General features: G+C 36.7%; 1 protein-coding gene across 10 annotated transcripts in view; it reads left to right on the top strand.

Annotated features, from left to right (window-relative positions):
• AKT3 (AKT serine/threonine kinase 3) overlaps positions 1–23,590 on the top strand; it is a 146,170-nt gene that overhangs the window by 117,911 nt on the left and 4,669 nt on the right. For 9 of the 10 annotated variants that reach the window (XM_085575547.1, XM_021550423.4, XM_021550426.4 and 6 more), the window contains 3 exons: positions 11,742–11,956; positions 14,562–14,649; positions 22,502–22,604. In XM_085575547.1, the coding sequence (XP_085431673.1) occupies positions 11,742–11,956; positions 14,562–14,649; positions 22,502–22,604 (406 nt within the window). The remainder of the gene's footprint in view (positions 1–11,741; positions 11,957–14,561; positions 14,650–22,501; positions 22,605–23,590) is intronic. The other variant, XR_014953834.1, reaches the window with a different exon arrangement.

The following is a 23,590-nucleotide window of genomic DNA, read 5'->3' on the forward strand; positions in this document are numbered from 1 at the left end:
CAAACTGCACGTAATTTCTTTCTTACAGCTGTTCCTCTTAGGAAGGATATGGCTTTGATATATTCTAGAACCCAGTCATCAAAGTTCAGTGACTGAATTTCAGAAAGGGAAAGCAAGCATACTTATAACAAGAAAACCCAAACTTTCCCATGCTTTCAGGAATTGAAGTGAATTTTCTAAGAGTGTTGTGCAACTATACATTTATTTTTGTTCTTTTAGCAGCTGCTTGGATTGGACAGTGATATTTGCAAAGGCAGTCTGATAATATTTTGGAGTGAGACTATGATGATCTACCACATAACTTGTCTCATACGAGTTGAAGCTAAGTGCTGTGCATGTAGGCAGAGAGGGAACTACTGAAATGCATTAAGACAGGCTAACAACGGGGATGGATGCTTCTGGTTTTTGCAGGCATCATGACAAAGCATTGTTCTTAACAGGGATTTTAATGCAGGTAGAGTTGCAATGCCAGTGTTAAAGAAGAGCTCCTTAAAGTTCTGGGAGAAACAGGAAGGCAGTTGTTTGCAAACAGCTTGATGAAAGCAGTCAACACTCTGGGTAAACTGAGGCAGGCCAGTTGAGAGAGATCAGCTAAGGTGAGCATGTTAAAACTTCAGCTCACTCTACTACAGAGAAAATTAAGTTGCCTGGGTAGTGCAGCTGAAGCCTCTTTCCCTTTCCCTTTTTTCACTTTTTCTCCCTCTTCCCCCTTTTTCCCTTTTCTTACACAGTAGAGAAAAGAATTTGAGTACACTGAAGGAGGGATAGTAAGGGAAGCTAATATGAGGGAAAGGGAACGAATGAAATGAATGTAATGGTGTCACAGGTAGAGTGATAGATCAGAAAATACAGATTAGAGATTAGAATATTTTTTTACCGGGGAAAAATGTGATTTTGGGCAAGAAAGAGTTTGGACTAAAGTAATGTGCCTTTTGAAGTTCTATGGAACTTTTTATAAATAGTAGGTATGTGCCATTATTTTCCATCTCTAGAACTAGTGGAAAAGGGAATTTGTGGAAATGGCATAAATTAAGGGAAGGCTGCTGTTAAGGTGTTGCAACATGAATATGCAGTCACAAGGTTTTAAGATAGGTGTGAACTTCTAAGACTTGGAGAAAAAGAGATGGTGGAGAAGAAACTTTATGTTGAGCTCAGTTTTCAATTGTGTTCTAGAGGGCAAGTTCTCACTCATATTTTGTTACTTCTGGTAAGCACTAATGGAAGTTTGATGGTTAGGGTTTATCTAGGGGAAGGGGCAGTTCTTGTTTATATTGTGCTTCTTTTTATTTTGTTCACTTTCTTTAATATTAACTCTTTCTTTAGAGGAAGGATAATGAGACACTCTACCAAATTGTCTGCATTGATAAAAACATACTGGTGTTCTGGTTCATATGGTTTTGTTGAAGACCTGATAGGCCTGTAGTGGTACTACTCTAAAAAGATGGACAAAAATTCTGTATGAAATTCTCATAAAGTGAGGTTAATGCATTTTTAGAGGATTGGAGGTAAGTTTTTTTTCTCCAACTTTAGTCTTGTTTTGTTATTTTCCTGTGAAAATTGTATTGGGAAGTGCATTTGCAAGCAGAAATGCTGTGTCATAGCATTAGTGTCCTGGAAACAGACACTTCCATCATTCAGCTTTTGTGCTGTGATGGCATTTTCCAATTAGTCTTCACCTAAAACTAGAACCAGTATCTGCTGCATAGTAAAGGAATTGCATTGTATTTCCATTCATTTCTGCCCTTGGCTTCGTGTCTTTTCTTCTTCAGGTATTTTCTCTGAGATTTCTTACACCCTTGTAAATATGAGGGTCCTTTATCCTTGTCCTGTGGTAGCTTGGAGAGAAGACTCAGGCTGTGCCTGTCCAGAAGTAGGCTGCTTGCAGCATCTTATCCTGTGCCTCAGGCAACATTGTGCAGACAGACTCAGTCAAGAGGGATGTGTGAACTCGTGTGGATATATTTCTGGGTTTTGTTCCTCCCTTTCAATACAATCTTTGCAGTGCTGAGCTAATTATGTAGTCTCAGTTTTACTGTTGAGTTAGAGTACCTGATCAACTCTCCAACTGTAAAACAGTTTGAAAATCAAATGTAGCTTACATGCAAGACCCAACAAAATTAGAAGTGTTAAGTACGTTTTGGCAGTTCACTTTTATTATGCCCAGTCCTCAAATGTAGCAGCAGACAATCATCTGAATGTTAGTTATTTTTCACATGCTTATGTGATCACACAAAAAGTACATGCTAAAAAGAAGCAGATGGTGACAGATGGGGAAGGTTGAATAAGGTGGTTTTGGAAACCTAGAAAAATGCACTTCTGTAATAGTGTAAAAATAAAAATTCTTTGATCGCCAAGTTAGAATGAACAAAATAGAGTGCCCTCCCCACCATCTCCCCCCTCCTCGCACCCCCCCCCCCCCCAGGAAAAAAACTCAATCCAAAACTTTACTGATAAAAAGAAATGGAACCCATGAGTGTTCAATATATATTTAGCAAACTATGTTGTATAGTGTTGTTTTGTCCAAGGATAGAACATTAATTTTTACCAGCCAGAGACTTGGAAAGGTGGTAGTTTTACTCTTTCTTTTAAAATGATGAATTCAAATCAATTGTGTTCCATGCTCAAAGAATGCTGTCGAAAAGGTCATCTTTACAATAATACATTGGCAGTGTTGCAGGTTATGATAATATTTTTCTTCTGATGTCACAAAAAGCTTTTAACCCTCTTATTGTAATGGTAAATAAATTACATGTGTAATGAGGATATCTGTAGGACCAGAACTAATTTGTAACAGGCAACAATACCTCTTTCTCATACAACCAAATGCAAAGCTTTATAAATAGAGAACGTCTAGTCAACAACAACAAAAAAATCTTTTTTGTGGACCTCATCTAAGGATGTGCCTTACTATAAGGGTTCAAGGTTTGCTTATTCATTTGCATTAATTTAATGAAATCTCAACATTTGTATCTATTGAGTTATATTTAAAAAATGAAGTTTCTTTTAAAAATTTTCAATGATGAGATTTATTTTATTCAATAAAATAATAAATTATCTAACTTGATGAATATTAATTGCCAAGTCTCCTATGAACACTGATGAAATAATTAAGTTTTCTTTTTGTATTTCAAAAAGAAAAAGTAGGTGTTTGTCTTAACTTACAGTGTGAGGTGTTACTGTTTCCTGGTGAGGCTCTGCTTAAAAACCAAAAAGCCTCAAGTTCTGATAAACTGTTTTGATTTTCTTAAAAGTATAGTTAGTTTGCTCAGTACCTGAACAGTGTAGTTATGCTGTTGTGTTTTGCTTAACTGATTTTTCTTTTGGCTTCAGGATAGTTGAAATTTATTTTCTCTGTGTTTATCTAGATGCTTCATGCATAATCTGATTCTTAGCAGAGGCACAACAGAAATTATTTTACCTGTGGAAGAGTGGTTTAGTGTTGGCTTGTGCTCTTAAATAGCTGTCTGCTGTATATTTGGCAACATTTTGTTTTTGGGTGAGGACCAGTGGAGGGAGGGTGAGGAGAAATAGCATCTATGTCTGAAAATATTTTCCCTTCTGATTTAGGGGAGATTCACAATATGGAATTTTCTCTTTACACTAGAGTTACAAGACCCAGATTATTTTTTTTACATTGTGAGGAAATGAAAATGCAAGAAGTTGTTTTACCTTGAAGTGCTCAGAGCTCATGAAAATTCAAATTTGGTCTTTTTTTTTTTCGGTTTGGTTATCACTTATCATGTTTTAGTGTCCCACATTCTGTCATCTTACAATCCTAAGTCATCAAAAATGCTGGTGACTTGAATTTCAGCACTTTTGTCAGCTTGGTATTGCCAGTGGGCCCCTGAGATGAAAATGATGAAAGGTAGATAAGGCAGAGTATCCAGAGCAGAACATCATTTATTGGCAATAACTGTTACCAAGATCAACACCTGGGGAGCATTTAGATGAGGGTAGGAAAGCATTGCTTTGTTACACAGACAGAAGAATTGCTGCAACATCACATAAATTAGGCTTTCTCCTGGAAGCAGATAACGATGTAAAAAAGCAGATAATGATGTAAAAAGAATTTGCATTTTCATGCTACCTGAGTAATCTCACCAGTGACAAAAATCAGTTGTCCACAAAAATAATGAAACGAACTGAATACTAGAAAGGAAGTTAGCTCAACACTGCCCATAAACAAACTTGTGTATTCAAACCATAACTTTAAAGCAGAGAGCAATTTTCTAACAAAACAGTTTTTTGGTAAAAAAAAAAGTAAATATGATAATTCTTATAAAAACTGTCTCAAGAACATTGCTTGAAACTTTTAAATTTATTTTATTTTTATTTAATCAATAGAAACGTTATTTCCATCTCAGTAAAAGTCTTTAGTTTTTCTGAGAGTAATGAAGCATAAACAAAAGCTGAACAAATGCCTTTTAGCATCAGTAAATACTCAAAATAATTTCAGGAAGAAAGAGCAGCTAGAAAGACGTATCACAGTATTATCATTATTTATTACTTCTTGCATGTCTTTAATCTTATAGCAGTGTATGTTTTAGAGACTACTGCTAGTGCAGTGATAATTAACAGAGATGAGCAGGTCTGCAGATTTCCTTCTGCTAGTACAGTGTGTACAGTTATGAGAGACACGTGCCATGTTTTGTAGACTAAAATGATATTTTGTTTTTATTTGCTACCCTTCTATGAAAGGGGGTCTTTTTAATGTTGTGTGGTTGTTTTCTTGGCTTTTTTTCCAGTGTTACTATTGATTTCTTACAGCCCTTGTTAGTATATGCTTTTTCATGTGGAGTAACTTAACTACATCTTTCTTCTATTTTCTTTTTATTTTAAATTTTGAATTCTACTGAAATCTGTCTCTTCTAGGAGGTTAAATGCATTAATTAGTATTGCATGCTCTTTACCCGAGGAAGCTTTGCTTAGTTCACATTTATACCAGAATATGCTGTTTCTGATACAGCACATGTGCCAGCAAACAAAAAAAAATTAGTTTGCTGTATATTTTTTAAGGGTACATAACAAAAAACTAAGTGAGATGGGCAAAATCTCAAATACAAAAATGTAATAGGGAGATAGTTTACATTAGGGCCAGAAGTAAAAAAAAGTGCAAACTAGATACAAAATGGAGAAAAACTACCTGCAAAAATTAGAGCAGTGGAAAATCTCAACTGTCTATTTCCCAGGGTGTCTATAACCTTGACATTTTGTCTTTTCAGCTGTGTATAATAAAACAAGTAAGCATTCATTTAAGTGTTTTTTTCAGTATTAATGCAGCAAGACTTCACTTTTCATACCAAGATACTGTTATAGTAACTGAAATGTGTAATTCTTGGTGAACATACTGTTCTGCAGGATGGATTTTAATGTATCTGAGTAAAAGTCTGTGTCTATAGAGAAGTGTACATTACCTTTGTTAGACTCTAAACTTTCTCATTGTTGTAGTTACTACCACAATTGATAGAAAGTTCTAGCAAATACACTTTCTAACTTCTGTTGAAATATTTGTTAACAGAACAACAACTGTAGCAATAAAAATGTGTGAAGGGTTACCAGGAATGCTTAGGGAACATACACTCCACCTGAACTGTAAGGTTAATTGAAAACAGTTTTTCCCTCATTAAATTAACAGTACATTGGTGTATCCAAGTTCGCAGTTTCCTTTCACAACATAGGTGTGCAGACAGTTTGTTTAGATGTTTAAAATTTTTCCATCTGTTCTGTCAAAATTATTGATTGAGCAACAAGCTACTGTAGTGTCCTATCTAAAGGTCTATATCTAATGGATTAGGAGAAACCTTAATTGGTCAAAAATATAATGGCTTTTCCAGTAAGTTGCCATGATTATCTAGCACAAAGTATGAGTCCAGTATTTTGATATTGTTCTTCTAGAGATAAAACTCAATGCTGACAACGTTCTGTATAAGATGGGTGATGAATTTTATAAAGGCTTTCATGCTCAAGGTGACTGCTAAATTTGTCTGTGTTTGCAGAGTCCAGAAGTTGCAGCAACTAAACACCATTTATAGGTGTGTGGGAAGTATAGCTCTAGATTGTGTTAATTTCTTCTGTACAACCAAAAATCTTCCAGATGCTGCTCATCAGGGATGTTGTATTTCAAGAAAATGCAATAAAGACAGGATTAAGGGATTCTTTACACTGAGCTCAGTTTGTCTGAGGTAGTCACACCTCGTTCAGTGTTCTGTTATTTAGTAAAGTATAGGAGAATTCTAGTTTCCACCTAGGTCAAGTGGAAGTACATGACTGACTTACAATGGTCACAGACTTGACCTGTTAACTGCTGGCTCACCTCCTAAAAAAATATTTTCACAGAAATTTGTAAAAGCATTGCATGCGCATCAACCTCTCTTTGGCATTCAGTTGCTGCTCCCATATCTCTGCCCCAAGCCCTTGTAAATAGGAGTTTGCAGATATGTCTCTAGCTGTTGTCTCCAAAAAACCTTTCACCTTTTAGCTACTGAAGCAATAAAGATAATAAAATATATATTTTCACTGGTTTTCACCATAAAATTAAATGTACATCAAATTCTGTGGACTGTATGTTAGGCTCTTAAAGGAGTGAAATGTGTAAAGCAAGGGACCTGGAGATGTATTGACTAATAAACCTAAAGATTAAAGTCTACAGCCATTGGTGAAATAAAGGAAGAAGCAATTTCTGTGTATTTTGTTTTCTGGGAAAGAGAAAACTTCCAGTGGTAGTAACAATCTTTTTTTCAAGTACAAGACAGTGGGCTTCCCAGCATTGGGGAATAGATAAGATAAATAAGATAGTGCTTTTTTTGGTCAATAAATGTAAATACAAGTATTTTTCTTCATTGATCTGTAATTACTTGCCAAAAAAAAGAATTATTATGTGTTTGGGAAAAACATTATTTAATTACTGCGATCTTAGCAGTCCTGCAGAGTGCTTGTGTTGTCTTAATCATTATAATGGCAAAGGTTGGTCTGTGAACTGAATTGTTTATTTTGTATGTAGGGCTTTACAGACTGCTCTGTGTACAAAGCACTATCCCATTTTATACTTGGTCACTGCTAGTAATACTGTCCAGAAACTCCAAGGTGTGCAGAGACAGTGGAATCACTACAGAATACTTTGTTTTCACTTGGTTACTACTATCTCAGTAAATTAAAAAAAAAAAAAATGTATTGTGGCATTTTTGAGCACAAAACAAATGAAAATTTTAATAGCTGAATAAATTTTAAAAGTGAATAAATAGCTCTGCCTGAGCTGAAGCTCTAATGTTGTCCAAAGCCTCTCAAAGATCCATAAAAGCACTGAAGTACGTGCAAATGCCTGGCAGCGATGCCTGTCTAATGTTTCTTGCTTGTTAGAAAGTATGTGTGTGTTACTTAACCTTTTGCATATTTCTATAAGAAGAGAAAATACAAACTTCACTGGCACCTTTGCAGCTGTTTATAAAAGCACCTGTATAAACCCAGGCTGTGTCCTTGCACTGCAGGCATAGGTGTGAGTTAGAGGAGCTACAATGCCTGTAAAAACTGTAGTGGTTTCAGTGCAGGAATGAGTTTATGCCCTCTTTGGAACCCTGTTGTACTGCTGGAGTGCTTTAGAGAAATGCAAGTTGGGAAGAGAAGCAGGGCCTTAATTGTCACCCTAAAGTGAACACAGCTGTTACAGCTGTCTGTGTGTGCAGAAAAAACTGGCAGAGCCAGTGTAACTTCTGTGTCAGTGCAACTTTGGGATAGAGATTGGCAAGCATTTCTTTCTGCAGCAATGCCACACCTGATGCTGCCCACGTTCTCACTTGTGCTAGTGCAACTCTCCACATGGCAATTGAGTGGCTTAGGTCAGAAAACTTGATTCAGGTGAAAAATAATCTAGGGTGAAACTTTTTCCCCATTTTGTTTCTGATGTCTGATGTAGTGTGTTGCATAGTTTTGACAAGGTAAGGGAAGCTGTGGTGAGAGAACAGAAACAAGAGCCTGGATTAGGCTGGCACTGTCTCTGAAAGAAGCAGTTGTTGAACTAGAGCCCTGAAAACAAGTGGAGTAAGATTTCCCCAAGTTGTAAAAATGATGGCAATTATTTGAGTTTTATTTCCCATGATCTGTGGTATCATCCAGACTGAACTGCAGCCAGTCCACCTGCTTTACTCAGTGATGGGAAGTCACTTGGGTACAGTGATTGTGTTAGGGGTGGATGACTATAAATGTTACCCACACACTTATGTCACATTGTGCTGGAGCTCTTCTCCTAAGACCTCACCTAGATCTTGGCTTGGATTTTGGCACTGCTTGTACATAAGAGGACAAAGGAAGGGAAATAGTAAATCTGAATAATTTGACTATTTAAACATATTTTGTGGAAGAAAACATATAAGTCCATCTTTACTGTGTGGAAACCTGCCTGATTTGAGTATGTAATCAATGTAGGTGCTCTTTTGTGCACATGAGTTCTGTGTGATCCTTATGTTGTACTGCCAGGAAACATCAATTGCTTTACTGCAGGTACAGAGTGGTTGACCTTGTGCCCTCTACAATGGTTTTGGTGGGCCTGCTGCCTGTCCTGCTGTGTGACCATGAAGGGATTGGGTTGTTGATACAAGGCATATGAGGGTCCTTATAGCAAGGGACAAGCATTGGCTAGTGGTAGAGGCAGCTCTTAAGGGCAGCATACAGAGTCCAGGATCAAACTTGCCACGGTGTCTGTGCCTGGCCAGGTGCTTAGACTGGTACCCCACATATACAAGGATATGCCACAGCTACTGGAGAGACAGCAGCATCACTCTTCAAAACCAGAGGAGACTTGTCTAAAAGCAGGTGTCTACTTCATGGTGGGCAAAAGCTTGACTTATTTGTAGGCACAAAGACTGCAGCTACATTTCATGTTCATTTTAGCACTGAGTTGAAGCTTTCTTGACCTATGTTTAATGTAATTAAAGCCAACTCCCTCAAATCCAAGGCCTGTTTGGAAAGGATTCTGTAATGCTAGGGCAGTGTGTACAGACATATTCTCATGCCTGCCCTAACTGCATAGATTTGCTTGTAGGAGCTGCTGGACTCCAGCACTTCACTTCCATTGATTTGACACAGTCTGCAAAACCTGGAGAGTCTAAATACCACAAAGATTTGAAATTACTTAAAGGAAATAATAGTGTATCTTCACTGTGAATGCATTATGTACAATTTCATTGCATTTATATTAAAATAAGTTGATGTATTTTGTTTTATTTAGCCTATTTTCAGGCTGTTTTCCTTTTGCCTAAATGAAACCATTTTGATGCTCTTGCTTGTCTGGCTGGCTGTAAACCAGGTATTTAAACAAAAATAAAGAGTTGCCAGTTTTGCCAGCTGGGGATGAGAACCCGGCTGGTGATATGTGGGTTTGGGAGGCAGTTAATCCAGCTTTTATGCTTTTTTATGATTTTATGTAAAAAGAGGTTAAAAATCACATTTGGCTCTTTCTTTGTACCACTGCTTTGTTGCTGTTGTGGGAATGCAGCAAAAGGTTGTTCATACTTTTTATTATTATTAGGTAAAGTCCTGCATAAATTACGTAAAGCTGTGAGTACAATTTGCTCTAGCTATTGGCCATGTGATTTGCCTTGTTCAGAGAATGGTGTTTTTTATTTTCCTGTTGCCTTCTTTTATAAGCCACACATGGAAGCCACACCTCAGCTTACTCATGAAAAGAATCTACCACTGTCTCACAATTTTATGTATTTTGCTAGCTTCAAAAGAAATGATTAACTGTACAGATGAGAAAAACAGTAACAGTGCTAATAGCTAGAGCAGAAAAATATATAATGTTTTTATTCTGTGGCAGAAGAAGCAATGATTTAAAGACAAGAGTCACAGATTTCATATACCCTTTTTCGGCAAATAGCTTGCAATATGCTCCAACTCATAAAACATTTAATTAATTTTAAAATGCAAGAGTTATTTTAGTTAGTTTTGTCATATGTACTTATTCAGATAATTTGTTGTATTTTACACTTTCCAAAATTTCACTCTTTATTTGGAAATATCAATGATGTAATAAGTCTGTTTGTTTTGGCACAGTTGTAAATCATATGTGTTAATGTGTTAATATTTATGCTTTTTAATCTTATATACACAAGAAGGATTTTTAATATACTTATTTTCATCATGTTTCTGCTACTAATCCTTAAGGACAGTGAAAAGTAGCAGTATGAATGCATTAATTACTGTGGGATTTCCTAGTTTGCCATACTGGATCAGACTGCATGTTGCTTCTGCTAACAGCACATCCCAGATACTTGAAAGCAGGCTTGGGTTTACTGGGGGAGCAAGAGGAGAGGCAGAGAAATGAGCTCAACACCCCTCTAGTACCAGTTTTAGACAATTGGAAGATAATCTACTTATGGATAAAGTTATTTCTGATCTTGTAGAGGTTGCTTTATTCATTAAAGACTGAAAGATTTACTTTCACAACCAGATATCTAAATGACTGTTCAAACTTACAGTTTGAATCTGGAGTAGCTCTTTGTGATGGTAATTGCATGTGTCTGTGTGTTGTAAACAGTATTTTGATTTCTGGATTAGTTTGTTTTTAGTTTGTTCTTTTTTTAAAAAAAATCAGTCATAGGGTGCTGCCTTTCAGAATTAGCCTTCTGTGATACAGTAACAATTCTCTATTATAAATGTATTTCTACTTGTATTAGTCACATTTCCTTGATTTTTCTGTTTAACAGTTTTTTAATGTTTTTTGATTCCCGTTTTAAAGTTTTTTGATAACTCCTCTGCAGCAAATATTGGCTATTTGACATACACAGTTGTTTTAAGATTTCCTGACTTCTATTTCAACTTTTTTGTATGAATGGGCATGATCTACTAGAAATTAATAGAAATTAGAATTATATATTCAGTAACCTTCAATTTCCTTATTTATTATGATTTTTATGGATGAATGCTGCTGTTATGTTGTCTTCATGTCTGCAATTTAATATGAAGGTGTATTAAGGTCAAGACACACTGCTTAAATTTCTTATTCCAGTTCTCTGGCACTGCTGGGAGAAGGGCGGTGGAATGTTGTTTTTAGGTACAAAACACTGGTGACATTATGTTAACAAATTGTATAAACTTGACCAGTTTCTGTGTTTATATAATATCCTATAAGCATAATTTTGTAGTAAACATAGTATTGTATAAACACTGCCATATTTTTTTGCATTGGCACAGTTCACCTATTAGGACTATTTAATGGAATGTAATGAAACTGGCAGGAGAAAGGCATTGAGGACTTCTGATGTTAACAAAGATTATAAAGAAAGGAAATGTCTCTTACTAAGATTAAACTGGTTCTAAATTGGAGACTTTAGACAGGTAGGGTAAAAGAGAGGGAAGTGACTGAGCAAACAGATGCTTCACACTTCTGACTGAGTCATTAGTGCTCATGTAGTACCTGTTAGTGTCTCTTTCTAAAGCTGTGGATGATATTAATGGCCTGGTAGAGGACATAGGAAAAGGTAAAAAGAAGTCATGATTGTTTGGAGCAGGTCATTGTCAATTTTTAATTTGGTTTTACCAATGCAGTGCCTGCTAAGGCTGGAATTTCAGTGAGCTCAGGTGTGTGAGTCAGTGCTGCAGTTTTGAGTAAGGTTCTGAGAGTCCTTTTAGCATACTGTGAAAATAAAGTCTCAGAAACACATTCATATAGAGATGCATCAAACAGACTGACATGATGGTGTACAAAATAGTTTATGTCTTAAAGATGCTTTTGATTTCTGTCTCAGGTGTTAGAAGATAATGACTATGGCCGTGCAGTGGACTGGTGGGGATTAGGAGTGGTCATGTATGAGATGATGTGTGGAAGATTACCCTTCTACAACCAAGATCATGAGAAACTATTTGAACTGATATTAATGGAGGACATTAAATTTCCTCGAACTCTATCTGCAGATGCAAAATCGTTACTATCAGGCCTACTGATAAAGGATCCAAATAAGCGGTAAGTGAAATCAATTTGCTATACAGGCATAATAAATACTCTAATTGTGCTGGGTAATGTAAAAATAGGACTATGGTGCCTGGCCTTCCTGGCTGAAGGAGCTGTTAATCACAGCCCTGCAGTCTCAGATTTCCATTTTTTCAGTCCAGCAGCAATTTGCAACATGAATTTCACCAGCAAAAGGAAGAAAAGCTTGTGGAAGACAAACTTTTTAAATCATTCACAGCAAACACAGGGATCTCTTCAGGTTAAGAACAAATATTAAGAACAAAGGGAAAGATCTCAATTGGTTTTCCCAGTGTAACTTAATCCTGAGTTCACTGCAGTGAATCATGGGGAATGTAGCACTTATTTCTGGTGATGGTAATGGCAGGAGAGGTACATAGGCAGCCACAGCTACATTTATTAGGGCGCATAAATAAATCACATATTAGACCATTAAACTAATAATTTGTTAAAGAATACAACTGGAATTAAATTTAAAGGGAGCAGTTTGAAAGCAAGCTGCTGTCTGTGCTCTTTTGTGGTGGGCTTTTCCCTCTGGGATTGTTGCCCAGGAGAGCCATTTTCCAGTGCCTGGACCAGAAGTGTCCAGTCTTCCATGGCTCTAAAATCTCTGACTTTGTAAATCAGTGGGATTCATCTGTAGGTACCTTTCCCCCCTGCAATATCTTTGTCATTCTTGTGAGTCTCTTGGCATGTTTTTGGGGCAGCAGATTTTGTCTGCCTCTCTTCTCTAGTCCTCCTTCAGCCGCTGCTTGTTCTCAAGAAGTTTTGAGTAGTGGGCATTGCCTGCAGCCACTCAGGGCAGGACTGGTTGTGTTTCTCCAAGGGATTTGCCTGAATGCAGCCAAGTGCAGCAGGCAGGACAGAGCAAATGGTCAGCTTGTCTGCTCCAGCTCAACTTACTGTATGCAGGAAAAGCAAACTGTGACCAGGCAGACAAATACAGAGTAGAGTAAAACTATGTTTCTGTAGCAAGTCCTAATGCTTTTAACCTCCAAATAATCTGACCCATCAAATATATTAACCTTTAGAATTGGAAAGATGCTTCTTTGTAATTAATCTTCCCAGACAGTAGTTTATTGCAGACTTATATTTAGAAGCTTATTTATATTCAAGTTCTTGTGCTAGCTAATGCTAAATAGGGGAGGAACACAGAGATTAACACAACTCGGCCTTTTTGTGAGCAGCTAGAAGATATTGAGAGAAGTCTGGAGACTGAAGGCTAACTGCCATGTTTTGCCAAGATGTAGAGAATTTTACAATGAGTAGTTGAGAAACAAGGAGGAATACAGCTTGAAAATTAGAATAACTTGACACTCAGTTATCGCAAGACTGACGTAGTAGTCAAGAATATTTTTGAAATTTGGCAGCAGGGTAATATCAAAACAGACTTTTTTCTTGGTTGTGTAAATTATTCCTCCATACAATAAATGCTTTAGAAAGAAATTTATCTTAAATGCTTTCCTTTAGAATTTGCCTTTATATCTTTAGCAGATCTTTTTAATGAAACACACACTGTTTTTGTCACTCTTCTTGTTAAAATTTAGCATGTATGGTCTGCTTATTTAGTTAAGAGTAGCTTTTTTCCTGCTGCTTCTGTTGGGTAATCTCAGGGAGAAGTTAGATGAGAGCTGAGCAGTCCTGAAAGTCAATGTGCTGTTGAGAAGGACAGAGGTTCCCATCCCTGGATGTGGAGTTATTTCTCAACCAACAACAGCAGCTCAAGGGATCCCACTCGTCTTGTCAAGTCGAAGTGGACTTGCTAATGCAATAAAAAATGGCCAGTTCTTTCTTCTATTCTCATGTCAGGATTAGTTTTTGTCCAGGCTGGGGAGCTGATTCTGCTCACAGTCATCAAGTGGAAATGATGCTGTAGATAGAAGTGAGAGAAGAGAGGTATGGGCAGGACACTCCTCTTTTGGCAGCAGTGACCACTTCTGTGAGCTCAAACCACCTTGGGCAAGTTCACCCAAAGTAGGTGAAATCCACTTCCTAGGATGATTTACCAGGCAGAGTCTCTCTTTGGCAAGCTATGGGCCACAGTGAGCAGTGTGGTTATTTACAATGGCCTTTAAATAACCTTCTCAGCAGGCCTACAATTTATTAATTTATACTAATTGACTCAGATTGCAACTATTTTATGGTAATTGGTTAATTGTTACAGCACCCAGATGCAACAGCAGTGAACACTGTATAAAAATGATGCACATGTCATTACTGATTCAGTGCCTGGCACATCTTTGGCAAAATTTTGTATCAGCATTATTGGGTTGGTTTGGGTTTTAATAGTGCCAGGACATTAGTTGGGCTTTCAAGCAAACTAAAGTTAAGTATGTTTTTAAAATTAATTAATTACTAAAAAGCTCATCATGGACAGTGACGAACACTGTAGTTGGAATAATCAAAAAGAACAGACCATGGCATGGGTACTCCCACGAATTCTCTTGAGATTGCCAGAATTCTTATTAAATTTTCATATTAATTGGGCGAGAATTGTTCCCAGATAGTCAAAAAGAAATAGTCACTTTTCCAACCATAACAATAACTTGATCTCCCTATAAAAGTTTAATATGTGGTTTTTCCCCCCAACTCTCCTTAGACTTGGTGGAGGCCCAGATGATGCAAAGGAAATCATGCGTCATAGTTTCTTTGCTGGAGTAAACTGGCAAGATGTATATGATAAAAAGGTATGTCTTTATATGGCATTGAATAATCTGGCTTCTGCAAGGTGGTTTCAATGATAGTTATAGACTGCTATTCTCTGCAGTTAGCACTTTTTTTCCTTTGAAACTTTTTGTGTTAATACAAATGAATAATTATTCTGAACAAGATGTACTTACCTAATCCTTGTATTTTCACTAAAAATTTGTCAGTACACCAGAAGTAAATTTTGCAAACCAACCTTTTATTAAGTAAAGTCCACATTTTTTCCTTTTCTTTTCCTGGGCTTTCAAGAGAAAAGTACATGTATGACTCAAGATAATGTGAAAAATGTAATATCTTTTATCCTGAATTGTCATTTTATTTCTGCCTTCTAGTGAAAAGTTGTTTTATGAAAAAGGGAAATGAAGTGATTGTAAAAAACTCAGAGGAAAATTCTACTTTCTGATTGTTTGTTTAAAAGTAGAAACCTTTTTCAAACTTAAAGAGATATCTAAGAAAATTAAAATAGTGTTAAAACACTAAGCCAAAACAGCTTGTGGAGAAAGCAAATGCTGAGAATTCCACAAGAAAAGTTTTCTCCAAACCCAGTCCTGTTCCTGTATTGATCAACACTTTGAGAATTATTTTAGAAAATGAATTTATCTTACTTGGGAGTGAAACTCAATTCAACTTCAGTTGTTTTATATACAGAAACTGATTTTATCTCAGTATTTCTGTAAGAATTTACTTGTTGCTATAAACCCCTTATATTTTGTTAAAGACTTTTCTTTTTTTCCCAACTGTTCTACATTGTTAATCTGCCAGTTGAGCTGTGTAATTTTAAAAGATAGTTTTTTCTCCTTTTTTTTTTTTTTGCTTTGTTCAAATAAAAGGAAAATGGAAGACATACGACTGAGCAGAATATGTTTATGCTACAATGTCAATGATACAAACTGTTTTTTCAGTTGTTGTTGAACTGGAATTTTAAAAATGTGTGGTTGTTGGTGTGGTAACTTCTCTGACAAATACCGGAATTGAAATGAAAGCCTGTATATGATGATACAAAATATGGTACTCTGAAATTACTTGATACAAGTGTGATTTTTCCATGGCAGTATCACAAGGTTTCAATAAACTCTACAAAAAAATAATCAGAGCCAGTATATTAATCAGTTTACTTTATGAGCTCAATCACTTGTTGGTTATATAAGGACATCAAAGAGAAGCACTGTGAGTACAAAATCTAAATATACAAGTTTAGGACCTTTCTAGAGTAAAGGAAAAAAAAACCCACTAAAATCAATAGGCTTGCAATGTGCTAGGAATGGGTGAGAAAAGAAAAGCTGTTACATTATTCTTGCTCCCTTGAAAGACATTTCTTAATTATTTTACATTACTAATAGAACTTTCAATTCTACTCTGTGTTCAGCATATTAGTTAAGAATATATAGATACTGTTAAGTGCTTGTGCCTTGAGTCTTTCCAAATGAGCATTGCAAATGTGTTTCAGTCAAGATATTTTTTTAGCTATTAAAATAAAAGGAGGCATTTTGCAGATTAAAAAAAAATATATATATATAGTTATATAAAAATATAAATGCCAGCACTTTGCTTTTATGCTTGTGGAAGTGGATATGACTTATTGGAATATTATAACTAGAGAAACTCTAGTCATTCTTTGTTTACTATGGATGATGTTGCTTTGAGAAACTAAATTTACCAGTGAAATATTAACTGAATTTCCTCAGCTGAACAGTTCACTTCAAGGATCATAGGAATTGCTTTTATGCAGTATTAGCACATAATGTGTCCTTTATGGAAAAACAAGTAATGAAAATGACTTCTGACAGTGTGCTTTTCTGTTTAATTAAAACTAGTTTTGTTCCTATTTGTTCCATACAAAGCTGTTCGCCTGGTTAAAATATCCAGTTGTTCCTTCTGCACACACAGTCTTACACTCTGAAGACTTCAGAGTTGTGCTCTGAAATATAATCCTCAAACACAATAAAAGGTTAATGAACTTTCATCAAATATCTTCATTAGACTGCTTACATGAATATTTTTGAGGTATTTTGGTATTCTAAAGTAACTTGGAGTATCAAATAAATTTGATTTTTAAATAGGTTTACTCTGTGCTTGCTTCTGTTGCTGTTTGTTGTTGGATGTAGTCTTCAGCAGTAGGGTCACTTGATGAAATTGATAGTGGATACAATAATTTGCATAGTAAAAATATTTCACAGTAATTTTGCCTGAGTTTTAAGCAATGTGGCACTGTAATTTTCTGGCTGCATTTCAGGAGTGTATTTTTGTTAGAAATGAAAGAACTGAAGTTCACTCTCAGAGTAATGGAAGCCAAAAAATCATGTGTATTCTGAGTAGTTGCTGGGTACATATTTTTGTACATGTGCACACTGTGCTCCTGTGCCTCTAATTTTACCTTTTTACTAGGTTTTCACTTTCCTGGTGTGATTAGAAACAGAATTACATATCTCTAAACTATTTCATGCTTTTCATGTGACAGACCACAGCTCTGTCAGGTCAAATGGATCCGAATGGTTAAATGGAATTATTGGGTTTCAGGTACTGCTAACTAGTTAACCTTATTTGGTACTGAGTAATGATAAAAAAATATTGTATGGCACACTGGAGCAGAGAAGGTAGTTGCCTTTAAATGAAAAATGTATAGTAGCTAGCATTTGTGGTGTGATGTATTTATTTTTGGCAGAAAAACCATGAGGGCATATGAAAGAGAGCAGCCTGTGCCAGGTTCATCCTGTGATCATCTCAGCTCTGATGAGTTTTTATCTCTCTGCCTGAGTATGAGATATTGAATAGTTTGGCAAACTTCAAAAGCCTATGTACTAAATAAAATACTTGTTTTATTTTTAGGTAGAATCAGGAAGCTGTTTGAAATTTCTCTGTTTCTCATGTAAGAATTGCTTTATTTTTATTTGGGTAGCAGACATACACTAAAGTTGTCACATGTTCTGTTTAGGGTCTTTCACTGAACAAAAAGCACATGGGCATTACTTGAAAGGTTGAAATTTGGGTATGTGTTCAGGCTTGCAGCTTGAAGCACTCAGTAACCCCATGACAAAGGAGGTCCAGACCTTTTAGCAAAGGACTCCAAGCATTTATCTCTGCAGCATTTGCACCTTTTTAATCTATCTAATGGTTTTAGCAAAGCCTGGTTTTCCACCTGCATATAATATGGATGAAAGATGAGAGAAACCATGTGGAAATTTGGGCTGAAACCTGTTCTGATTTGTCCTCCGATTATCTCTGAAGAAGAAAATTCGGAAATGCCAGCAAATGAATCTTTTGGTGCTGGGTAGGGAGCAGGGACAAGTGGCAGCAGTGGTTGAAGTGGGCAGCCTGGCTTTGATGCAGGAGATGCTTTTGGAGGTGCCTGTCCTGCTGTGAAGGCAGTGACTTTCAGCAGGAAATCTGGCAGCTGCAAGAAGCTGTTCCTCACCATTCAGTTGTGGCTGTCTTGGTTTACTCAAGACACAAACCCAGCAAATGATGAAATCCCATGATCCTAGGCCTGGGTTTTAGACCTGGCAAAATCTGCAGTATAACTATGATCTTAAATGCACATTTAAGTACTTCTGTGTATCAGATTGTAAAGGGAAAGGGTGGGAGGTAAATAGGAAAGTACCACAATTTGGTTTTAGGTTGTTGCAATTTGAATCATACTATTTTCGTACAATTATCTGCGCTGCCACAAAACCTGCAGAAGTTTTCCTCGTTGGTTGCTTTTGTGTTGTTGCCAGGTGAAGTTGTAAAAAGATCAGACAACATGTAACCAGTCTGATACTTCCATTGTGTTTCCACTGATACCTTAAACTCTATGGGCAGACCTAGATGTTGATTGCCACCCTTCTCCCAGCTGCTTGAATTTACAGGGAGTAAAGTACACATAAATGTGTCTGATTCTGAAACTTATGTTGCTGGGGGTTTGTGGTTTCCCTCTGTCATGGTAACAGGATTGCATCACTTGGAAAACAGTTTATCTATGGGTAGACCTCCCTGCTAAAGCCAGTTTTCCTGTGGACTTATGTCCTTCCACCACTGAAATTCCAGCTCCTTCTCCTCCCCTTGCCCAGGACCATCAGATGCAGGGTCTGTGGGGTGTTCCCAATTCCCAGCTGTGCTATGGCTGCTGGCTGTGCAGCAAGCTGCCTTTGGGGCTGTGTATGGGGAGGAACCAGTCCCTGCAGGAATGCTACTGACCATCTTGAAGCTCAACTCAAATTACCTTCTTTTGCCCAGGTAGAAACTCAGGTTTGAGGGGCATGGACAGGTATTCCTTCCATCAATTCAGCACAACTCAGCTGCAGTCTGTTGGTTGATGGGATTGTTACAATAGTGGAATGAGCTGAAGTTTTGTCAGGGGAGGTTTAGGTTGACTATAAGGAAAAGGTTCTTCACCCAGAGGGTGGTTGAGCACTACAGATTTCCCAGGGACTTGGCCATAGCACCAGCCTGGTGCTTGGCAGAGCTCAAGAAGTGTTTGGACAATGCTCTCAGGCACCGGTTGTGATTCTTGGGAATGGTGTGGTGCAGGGCTGGGACTTGTATGTGATGATCTTTATGGGTCCCTTCAAACTCAGCATAATCTGTGATTCTCTGAAAATTCCATTTAAATTAAAATGAGAAGAAAGATCAGATTGACTGTGTTAAGCATTATATGTTTCATTTGGTAGATTGAGTGTATCATGGTTACTTTGAGGTAGCTTCAGCCACTTCATATACAGCATTAAGACATGTGATTCCTGGTAAATTATCTTTGAGCAAGTAGTGCTCATATTTTCTCTCATACTGAAGTATATATAGTTGTTCACTAAGTCTGAGAAAGTTCAAGGTGTAGAATCAAGCCTGTACATTTCAGTGTACCTACAAAAGTCAGATACTGTGCCTGTCCCTTTCCTTCCTCTAGGAGATGGGTGTCAAATTTTCCAGGACTTGAATTGTGGAAAAACCATGGTGTTTCTCATACACTGCTCTTGATGGATGCCAAATGGAAATGCCATTCACTGAAGATAATGAAGACACTAAGAATTTGATATTGCTTCTGCTGTCATTTCTAACATCAAGCCTTTGAAATGGCCAGGGCAGATTCAGCTTGACAGATGGATATGAAATTGGATTTTTGTCTTGAACACAAACTCTTAAAGTCACTTAACTCACACTGAGTTTAGACTTTTATTTATTTATTTATTTGTACAGACACATGCATATCTATGCATATGTGTGTGTGTAATGCATAAACCCAGAAAATCTGTATTTCTGCTCCACAGAGTTGATTGTCAGGAAGTGCAGTTCCCAGGTTGGAGCATTTTTTCTTAACTGAGGCCACTAAAGAAAATTATCCCATACTAAAGTCTGGCAGCCAGGACCAAGCAGTGTAATCCTCTTGCAGACTGACTAGGCCTATGCTTAACAAAGACTTATCTTACTCCTTTTGGACACAGGTTACTGGATGTGCCTTCCAGTGCTCACATCTCTCTTGGACTTCTGATTTCTCATGCCAGAAATGAGAAAAAAACTGTGGCAATAGCATGTGGATACTATTTCCTTGTGCACCAGATGTGAAATGTTGCTGGCTGTAAAGTGGCATCTTCATGTTGTGGTCATCAAAGCGGTTGTTGATGTTGGGTGTTTTAATCTTTATCATTAAACCTCAGCTTCAGTCTCCCTTGGGATGTATGTGGGAGCTTCTGGAGTGTCACTCTAAGCATTTATCTCTGCAGCAGTTGCACCTTATTTATCTATCAGCACATCCATATAACTACCTATAATGATCTTACCTTTCCATACTTTTTGTGTTTCATTAACTACTTCAACATGACTCACAGTTGTTATAGACTGTGAAGTGAGGGTTCACTTTCTCTTTGCAAAGCCCTTGTAGCATGAAAGGTCCCAGGTGTACTTCACAGCAGGAGTAGTTTGTTCAACTGCAAATGTGTGCTGCACCACTGAAAAGACATTGCTTCTTGTTCTTCACTTGAGGAAAATTTTCCCTAAGCTTGTATTTTCATTATTTTGAAATCAAAAGTTTTATTTTTTTATGAAATGACATTTTCTGTTTCTGTCCAGTAAAAATCATTCCAATCAGGGAAGTAGTAAAATTATTATAAACTGGTTACCTCATAATTTTTTTTTTCATACAGAATTTTTTGCTGAAATCTATGAAAGTGTCTTTTTAAAAGGATGTGATGGACACTTGGCCTTGACTACATTACTTGGCTTTTGTGTAGGCTTTGTTTTTTTGTTTGTTTGTTTATTGCTTTTGTGGTTTTTTCTGTTTTTTGGTTTTTGTTTTTTTTTTTTTTCTTCTGTGTTTTTGGTGGGTGTTTTTGGGTTTTTTTTGGGTTTTTTAGAATGTTCTTTTCTCAGATAGAAAAGTGAGAATAAAATGGTGATGTGAGATGTTGCACTGGAATAAATGTGTTTTTAGGAAATGTGTGGCTGCATTGCTGGAGAGATGTACAACTTTGAAAATGAGATGTGCAATTTTGAAAATCTGCTTTAATAACACAGAATTGTTTGGGATAGCCTGACTGCATAAAAAAAATACTTTTCAAAAAGTGAAGGAATCTGTGCAATAAAATAGAATAGTTTGTTTATAAACATTGGATGTAATTTAATTTATACCTGGAATATTCTTCTGATGATGTGTTTATATATGTTAGCTCCTTAAGGATTTATTATACAATGCCCTGAATATTTATGTTGAAATACCTCTCTGCTGTTGTGTGTTTTCCATTCAGGACAATGTAAGGGAGGCTGAACTTAGTTTTGTAAAAGTATCAATCAGTTTTACTATATCTGTTAAGCATATAAAGTGATGGATTTGGTTTTGCTTAATAACTGCTTGCATTATTGCTGAAGATCTGGATCAGATGAAATCAGTCTTACTGTGTACAGATCATCTGTACATGACCAAGTTAATTGTTTGGTATTAATGTTCTGAAGTTGAGGAGACGGAGAACATGAACACCCATGCAAGGTGATAATATCAATGAGCCAGGATATAACCTGTTTCATTGAAAGGAAAATCAATTACACTTATTCTCAGGGCATGTTCTATATTGCATATGAGGAGATAGCACCAAAGGGCTCCTAGGTACAAGCAAGAACATTATCACACCACACACACACCATTTGCAGTGTCATACATACAAAACTGCTGTATTGTTTTTGGACTGCAATGTGATATTCCATCCTCAGTCTGCCTTCCAGTAAAAATTGATCATCAGTTCTTTTGATAGAGAAGATGGATAGTGAAGCTGGTTCAAAAGAGGGGCAAGGGAGTCCTGCCTGCAGGCTGAGAGTGGCTACCAGTGATTTGCTGTTGGGAAATCCCACACTGTGCTGTGAAAGCAGCAGGCAGGTTTAGATAAGCACCTCCCTTAAGCCTGAACTGGCCTTTTTTCAAATATAAAATTTAATTTCATATCGTGTAATATCTTTCAATGATAAGTTCAGATGAAGGCCTTCCCACTGAAAATAAAACCCCAAACCATACTTATTATACTCTCTGTGTAGTCTTTTTCTTTTTAGCTGTTTATACCACCCAGTTTTGGTGAAGTATCTTGAGATGCCTTTGCTTGACAGCTATGTGGGTAATTAAATTGGCCTGAAGAGTTTCTAGGTAATTATCTTTATGCAGCTCAATTTATCTGCAAGTCATGTGAGAGTGATACTTGGAATTTAGCATTGTTGTGCTATTGATTTGATTCTGAGCTGGTATTTTTGGGATTGACTCAAATGGCTATTATTATTTACTGGAAGTTAGAAACTCATCTGCCTCTCCACAGACCTATTTGTTTGATTTGGGGTGTAGCTTTGACTTGTAGTAATTCTGTTTTGTTTCTTGGTGCCTTTCAGCTTGTACCTCCTTTTAAACCTCAAGTGACATCTGAGACAGACACCAGGTATTTTGATGAAGAATTTACAGCTCAGACTATTACAATAACACCACCTGAAAAATGTAAGTCAGAAATTATGCATAAGCATGATGTAACAATAATGTTTATAATAAAGCAGTGTGTAAGGTTTTTTCTGTTTGAATAGAAAAGCTGTTCTTAGTGTTTCTAATAAAAATCTTTGTGTGGAAATGTGTAAGTAACTCTCAATGACAGCTTTATTTTGAAGATACAGTAATTACAAAGCTTAAAACGTTAGCTCACTCTGAGTTGGATTTTTAGAGGCATTTTTGGTGTGGGCTTTTTTGTGTTGATTCTGTTTGGAGTTTTTTCATTTGTTTGTTGATTTGGGGTTTTGTTTGTTTGTTTTTAAATAAAAGAAGACACTGACTTCAAGTGGTAACTGGTTGGCAGTCAAGGTCCCAGTTCAGCAAAATATTTGGAACATGGGCCCTTCTTTAAGTGTGTGGACAGTGCTGGTGTCTTCAGTGGGCTGTATAGCTTTAATAAGATGAATATATTTTGAAATACTTTGAAGGCAATGCTTTGAAAAAAATCAATTACTTGAAAATTAAATATCCTATCAGGTCCCGTGCTTCAACAGTCTTAAAAATGGTGTTAATGTGGATGGCACTGGACCTTGCAAAGTTTCCTTATTGTTGTGAATGTGATTTCACCATGGTTTGTGTTTTTGTCATGTTGTGTTACACACAAGAATCATTATCTGATCAGCCTAGCCAGGGCTTTGCAGTTACTTACCAAGCCAGAGCAGTTCAAATCTTGGTCCTGAGTTCTTAAAGAATTTTCTTTCTTTTATTTTGTTTGTTTCTTTATATTGGAGGCTGAGAAAGGAGGATTACAAAAGTAAAGGCTTAGTCATGGTTGCTTAACCTTTCATAAAGCAATCTCATTTTCTGATGTTTTAGGACTCACAGATTAGCTGCAGTTTTCTGTTCATATATAGATCTTGAGTATTTTCTGGATTTTGCATTCTTAGTGTCTGAACACAATCATAGAAACATAGAGTGGTTTGAATTGGAAGGGACTTTAA

This window comes from Lonchura striata, chromosome 3, assembly GCF_050655825.1.
Source record: "Lonchura striata isolate lonStrDom1 chromosome 3, ASM5065582v1, whole genome shotgun sequence".
NCBI classification, from domain to species: domain Eukaryota; kingdom Metazoa; phylum Chordata; class Aves; order Passeriformes; family Estrildidae; genus Lonchura; species Lonchura striata.